This window comes from Phoenix dactylifera, chromosome 1 (genome assembly GCF_009389715.1).
Source record: "Phoenix dactylifera cultivar Barhee BC4 chromosome 1, palm_55x_up_171113_PBpolish2nd_filt_p, whole genome shotgun sequence".
NCBI lineage: Eukaryota > Viridiplantae > Streptophyta > Magnoliopsida > Arecales > Arecaceae > Phoenix > Phoenix dactylifera.
Window position 1 is genome coordinate 34,005,243 of NC_052392.1, and position 7,143 is coordinate 34,012,385.

Below are 7,143 nucleotides of genomic sequence, written 5' to 3' on the forward strand. Positions count from 1 at the left end.
TTGCATGGATGACTGAGATATGTTTAGAAATTTAGCAATGTGCCTGCATGCATATTATTCATTTAAATGTAAATATTATTTTTGCAGGGTTTTCTTGAGAACTTCTTAAAAGATAGTAAGGAATAAATGGAAATTGTTTATGAGCTCCCCAGTATAAGTTAGAAAAAATGCAAGGACTATACTGCAAATACTAAAGAATTAGGCTAGACATTTCTTGTTGCCACCTCATGCTTAAGTACACATTGTACTTAGTAGTAAACAAACATCTCTTGCTCGTGCCCCCTCAAGTTTCTTTAATAGAACTATCACCTCATTTGTTATAGTTTAGGTATGTCCTCATGCTTGAATCTCACCTTATGCTTTTCTAGAACAGCACCTCATGCTTTCAAGGGAGTTATAAATCGGAGAGTGCTACCCTCAGTCTATTTGGTCTTTAGAAGAGCATACGATTAAAACTTGCGTTTATTTCGAGTTCATTAGGGGGCGAATCGGGTCAAACAGGTTGATCAGTAACGCAGTTTGAGGTTCACATTGATCAATTCAACAAATGGATACTTGGAACTCAAGCCAAAATTGATCAAATAGATTCTAGAAGGCATGATCATGGTTAGAGGGCTGGTTGACTAGGATTGACATGGAAGTGTTGGATGCTTTTAGATATTTTTAGATATTTTTAGATATTTCAGGATAGTGGGTAGGGGTATATGGTTGACCATTTGGATAACTAATGTAGCTCCTAGAAAGGGCCCTAGGGGTGTGGTAGGCAGTGATGAAGATTAAGATCTTAAGAGTTTGTATGTGAGTTTCTTCAGCTAATAGATAAGAAATGGCTTCATGTAAAATGGGTAGGAACTCTATATGCTGAGAGGAATCTCTAGCATGCTTGAATTTTGGTTGGAATTCAATCACAAATTAAAATAATCGAACATGATTGCGGAGTTTGCATGAGTATTTCGCTTCTATTATTGTCATTTTACTCTATAATGATGTCATGCTAGCATAAAATTCCTGAATAGTTTGGTCTCCTTGAATCATTTGGGACAATTTTTGCTCCAATTGATAAAGCCAAGTATGATTATTTTGTTGAAATATCTTCTTAAGACAATCCATTATCTCATATGCTGTAGAGAATTGGGTATATGATTAATTTTAATTTACGTTGAGGGAATCTGACATCCATGTGATGATTTTTGGTTCACCGTCCTGTGGATCACTTGATTGTTGAATGTTGACCCATCATTCATACCCCAAAATCTTCTCCTAAAGCAATTTCTGAAAATGGAATTCCTGGGAGACCATAATTTTGACCATCCAACTTAAATTGAAGGAGAAGAATATTGAAATGAGGACGAAGTCATATTTTCAATCCAAGCCTAATCCAAATAATTTTGGTTTGTATTGGACTGGATTATTCTTAGTCTGGTTATAAATGGACAACCATTTACAGCCCTAGCTAGAGGGAAAAGCCATTCTCACTTTTTAATTTCTCCACGTCCCTTGAGAACTCTGATTCCTCCCTTGGTCTATGGCACAGTTCTTTTTTGTCTATGAGAGTTGGTGTTCATCTGAAGGGTACTTGTCAAAGCCTGCATCTGTTTTCTTGATAGACTTCCCAATCTGTAGATGCATACAGAGCTTTTCAGGGACCTTCGGCTCCACCATTTTAGTTCGGTACATGTAGTGAGTTTCCTTCAATAAAAAGGGAGATATATCTAATGCTTGCTCTTGTCTGCTTGTCATTGTCCATTTTTCTTTTCTTTTTTCTCAAACAAGGATTGCAAGAGAGAAAATCATGGTACACCACACCGTACCGAATTAAATGGTACACCACACCGTACCATACTAGTGCACGGTATGGAGGACATACGAACGCTCGGTATACTGAACCGGCTCCTATACTAGCCTGAGATGGCATACCTCGGAGAAAATATTAGATGTCTCCCCCTGATACTCCAATCGCAGCCTTCAGAGAGTGGTATCCACCTTGAAAGCTCCATTGATGCTCTCATTTTCTTAACTGCTTTACAATGAGCGATGCACAAGAGTTACTGCTCTTTTTTGATGCAAAGTTACAGTTTTGATGGCTCTGTTGTGATCTCTCATATGATACTATTAGGGTTTTGACCGACTCAAAATATGTTTCTGACTAGCTGCCAACTGCACATGCTATGCCAGATGCCTTTAATATGAGAACATTTACCTTTCTTGCTAGGCAGTTACTGATATCTACTTGGCATCTTTGATGAATCAAAAATTATGTACACAGATCTTCATATTCTTTAAATTCTACTTTCAACAGCCTAACAAAGGGGAAGAAAAGAATCAGAATCTACTTTGATGATAAGATGAGTTCTTTTGTGGTTCATGTATAACTCTAGCTCTCTTATGAAGCTCAGTTTAATTTGATATTGGCAAACAAATCAGTTAACACAGACCTGGGAAGGTAAATTAAGAACACCCATAGGCCAGCTTCTTTCTCTTGCTTCCTGATGTTCTGTGCGAGTGATTGCAAAGCATGGGGCTATTGGTAGCTTTCATTGGGTACTATTGGTGGACTGGTCCTAAATGCATGCTTTCTGCAGCGCTGGAAGATGCCGTCATATAAAAGGTCGAACTGTACTCCAGCTCTTTCTCGATTCACAATAAAAAGAATGTGATCGGCTTCTATTATCTTGTAATACCTATGAGAATTCATAAATGCCATTCAGCTAAATATGACCATAGCGTAGTAAAATTAAGCTCACAAGAAATGCTGAAAATTATGAAGTTTATGATGATAATGAAATCATTGCTGCTGATTCATGATTAGTAATCGCCCTGATGCAGTAACTGGAGAAAATTAGCTGTACAGCCAGAATTCTTAGCAAAATGCTCATGCACCTACAACTGAGTTTGAACCAGTTAAAAGGCAAAAACTCCAAAACATTATCAGTCTGAGCCAAGAGGTACAATATATTCTGCTTTCATTATTGAACCTGTAAGAGTTCTGATAAACCTAAATAAAAGCATTGAGCTGTTATTTCTCACCAAGAACATTAAGAAACTTTTATCCTTTCATTCCAATCCATATTAATTGATATGGCACAACTCTCATGTGTGGTAACTTGTTCGGTTGTTGGATTTCTGAAGATTACTTCTGCAGAACATAATTTTTATAAGAACAGGTTATCAGAGTGATGTATCTAAAGCTTCTCCTGTTCAACTTGTTTGTTGGGAAAAGGGTTCTAGGGGGCTTTTGGGGTAAAAAAATAAGGGAGACACAGGAGGAAGATGAGGTGACAGATGGAGGAGTTACAGAGAGGTGGGAGAAAGAAATAGGAGGGGGCGACAGATGGAGGAGAACAGGAGGTGAGGTGGGAGTAGGCTATTTCTTGAGATGGAAATATGTGATTGAGTTAGAGTATTTAGGTTTCAATAAGGTCAGATATAAGAATGAGTGTACAAAACATGAGTTACTGGTACCTAATATCTGATTTTATTTGATTTGGCTTTATGAGATAATTGTCTTACCTAATATCTGTCAGGCATCTCACTATACATATGGATAAGCAAAATCTATTATAGTCGGGATTTACAAAATCTCGAGTACTCGGAACCTAGTATGCAAAGTATGAAATCAGAAGATAAGTGCTTAAACTGGACCATGAAATTTTCTTTTTTTCTCTTTTAGGAGAACTGGACAATGAAAAGTTAATCTGCTTTTCTCTTAAAAAAAAAAAGAAAGTTACTTGGTTTTCTATTAGGCCATTGCAATTCAAAGCTCTTTGACACAATATAACACAACATTTACGACATAATACTAAATGATAAATTTGGTGAAGAGGCAGTTGCTAAACAGAAGTTTGAGAATACATGATATGAAAACATTATTTCTAGTTTGATTGAATTTGGGTTTTATGAGAGGCAGCTGAAGAGAATTTCATCAACTGATGATGTATGGTCAATGTTCTTTTGCTTGAACAGTCATGAGCAATATTGGTTCTCAACAAATCATTACGTAATTACCGAAAAACTTTGACTGTGAAACTGGAGTAACAATGGAACTTGTAAAACAGCATGTTACATGATCTATGAGTTTGCGCAAGTTCTGAATTCTGAATATATAATTGGTGAATCTAGGATCCATGATACGATCAATGTATGAAATTTTGAGAAGATGAAGAAGAACAAGGGCATCGAATTGCTAAAAAAAATACAAAGCTTCTAAAACAGGAATTCACATATCAGACACAGTTAAAAAGGGAAAAGAAAACCAATGTTCAAACAATACTTGCAAAAACTGAAGGTGCAGTAAGATTTGAAAAGTTTTTCTTTATTTGGGAAAAAAAAAGGAAAGAAGTATTCAAATACTATAACTAGTTGTGAAAAATAAAAGCTTTGTACAGGTTTTTTACATCAAGGTGTGTTCACATGACACAACTGTAGTGTTTATCATAAGTGTGGTGAAAGCAATGAGAATAGGATACAAACCAGATTCCTGGTCGCAAAGGCTGGCATTCTGAGTCATCCTCGACAAAATGGCTCAGGTGTTCGATAGGTAGGCGAGGGTGGGTCATGGATATTGTGTTGAGGGCTCCATCATTGTCTTCCCAGTCTTCATCCCTATGGTAACAGCACAAAAAAGTGCATACATCATATCACCCGGCAGAGAAGATTTGAAAGAGAGCTTCATATCACAAGGTTTCAGTTCAGCCTTGTACCCACCTGTATCCTTTATAAGGTGGAGGCATATTGGAAGGGTGACGCCATTGGCTCATTTGCAAGACTCTAATGAAGAGCATTGGGTGGATTCCGAGAATGCTAGAAGGTAATGTAAGTCCCATGAATTTTCTTGTTCTTTTAGTTGCATAGCTGAAGTAGAATGTGTTGGGGAAGGTGCGGAGACTAGAATTTAGCTTGATGGAACCTTGAATTGTGAGGTCAGGAAGGATCCAATCTCCAGAAGCAAAAGGTCCAGCATTCCCCAAGAGTAAATCAATAAGACCAGTAATACCAGTCTTCCTCCATCCCATCTCGAAGTGATCGAATCCAAAATTGTAGTAGTTCTTGAGCCATGAAAAGTTGAGCCAGTCATAGAATATGACTCCTAATCGACAGAGCTGCAGCAGGGATATGGATTTCATAGACCTTCCATCCTCTGGCCTGGGACATAAATTATGAAAATTTTCTGAAAATACTCAAGATTCGAATTGGCAAAAAATCTGAATTGTCTTGAGAAAAATTCAGAAAAAAATAATATTCTGAAGGCATAATTTCTCAAATAAACTCACTTACTGCATTCCATCATAGTAGGTCCTAGTGGTTCCATTTAATGCACCAGATAAGGAAGTGATGCTCAATACCCAGTCCTCGGAAGTATTCTTATAGCCACTGAAGGCCTGATAAATGTCTATCATCAGTTAAAAGAATGATGCTTATAGAGGTGTCGATCCTTCTAGCCTTACTAACATAGTTTTTAGACTTTGAGAGGGAATTCAAATGACAAGGAATTAAAATAACTGTTGGAATACCTTGTCAGCAAGCATCTGCTGCAACACGCGGACGACTTGCACGCCTGCTGAGTGACCGACAAAATGAATTGGATGGTTTTCATCCCACTCAGGATAGTGTCCTGCATCCAATCAAATAGGATGTAAGTGTCACAATCCAAGACTTCATCCAAGAAAAATTAGCCAAAAGGTATTTTTTTGGTTCTTTAGTCCTGTATAAATATTCAAGTTTTTCTTGGTGAATAACCAATGTGGGACTAAACACAAGCCCGCACGGGTCCTCACAGTAAGACCAGTTTAAAATTTCCCTGCATTCCTCTGCTCTGGTCTTTGCCATGGTTTTTCCTTCAAACCTCCTAAATGAGTACTAATTTTAACATAAGATAATGGTTTACCTTGCCCATAGGTCTTCCCAAATTGTGAATGGCCATATATCCTGCTGTGCTCCTCTCCATAGTCCACCTGCCCTCCCTTCAAATAGTAGAACAATTCGCGCGCTCTGAAGCCATAAAAATCATCACAAGACTACTTTCACATTTCACATACCATTTGCAGCAACAAAACAGAGAACGAACAGAGATGCTTTCCAGCCAAATGCATACAATACAATTAAAATACAAAAACAGAGATAAGAAGACTACCTATCATGTATACTGGTCAAGGACCCTAAATCAGGCACCAGAACACGCTCATCCTTCTTCTCGGCCCCGGCAAAATACGACAACCCGCCAAGCCTCTGCAACCCAAAACATCAAACAGAAGTAATCAAATATTTCATCAACAAAAGTTGTGCCGTTTATAACATGGACGAAATCCACATCCACAAGCGCACAGACCGACCCCTTTGCCAAAACCAAAAATCCCATGCACGAGCACGATAGGCGGCGGCGACCCTTTCAAGACCACCACCTTTCCCTTGCTCTCCTCCTCCTCCTCCTCCTTTGCAACCAAGTTAAATGTGTTGGGCTTGAAGCAATCCGTTACGGCCTGCGAGAGGTCCGACGCCACCGCGGTGCTAAACACATAGAATCCGAATAGCAGATGCACCGCCGCGCTTACGAATAGCTCTGCTAGGCCGAGGATCCCCACCGACAGCCTGCCCATCACCTTTAGCAAAATTCAACAGGTAGCCTCCTCAGCCGCCACCACCTTCTCCTCCTCCTCCTCCTCCTCCTCTCAAATGAGAAGATGGGAGAGAGAGAGAGAGAGAGAGAGAGAGAGCGAGAGAGAGGAGGAGAAGGGAAATGAAAGAAGGCTTGTGAACCTTCTTCTTGGGATTTCTCTATCTTTGATTACATGGAAGGCCGTTTTCTTTCATTTAAGGAGAGGAAGGGGGGCTGGAAGAGGTCTTTTCCTTCTATTTATAATATACTCCAAAGGAGGAAAGGTGGGAAAACGCAGAGTCAGCGGCGCACCCCATGTTTCTGGGTTGCTTCTCGTTTCTCTTGCGGATTCATTGGCTAGTTTCCTTGGGACAACGGTGCCGGGGTGGGCAGCCATGTGTCCTTGGTGCCCACCACGCTCCATCTATTGCATGCAGGGGAAAAAGTTGCTGGTGCCCAACGATCTAAATTTTAATGAGCCGGTTGGCGTTTCGACAGGAGAGGAGCCCAGATTTGGTCGAGTGTCTTGTCTATCCAGCTCAGCAACGGGG

The 7,143-nt window shown here is 39.5% G+C and overlaps 1 protein-coding gene across 3 annotated transcripts; it reads right to left on the minus strand.

Moving 5' to 3' along the window:
• Positions 1-1,581: 1,581 nt before the first annotated feature.
• Positions 1,582-6,805, minus strand: LOC103710961 (lipase-like). 3 transcript variants are annotated; one of them, XR_604705.4, is made up of 9 exons: positions 6,330-6,805; positions 6,131-6,225; positions 5,885-5,988; positions 5,511-5,611; positions 5,275-5,378; positions 4,705-5,142; positions 4,471-4,602; positions 2,436-2,681; positions 1,582-2,300 (listed from the first exon to the last, which is right to left on the minus strand). XR_604705.4 is itself a non-coding variant. In XM_008796903.4 (8 exons), the coding sequence occupies exons 1-8, from the start codon at positions 6,591-6,593 to the stop codon at positions 2,522-2,524; spliced, it is 1,398 nt and encodes a 465-aa protein (XP_008795125.1). In that variant the 5' UTR covers positions 6,594-6,805; the 3' UTR covers positions 2,309-2,521. The 3 variants fall into 3 exon arrangements, 2 of the variants coding, with proteins under 2 accessions (XP_008795125.1, XP_026661988.1); XM_008796903.4 differs by lacking the exon at positions 1,582-2,300 and having other exon boundaries at positions 2,309-2,681; XM_026806187.2 differs by lacking the exon at positions 1,582-2,300 and having other exon boundaries at positions 2,309-2,681; positions 6,326-6,472.
• Positions 6,806-7,143: the final 338 nt, after the last annotated feature.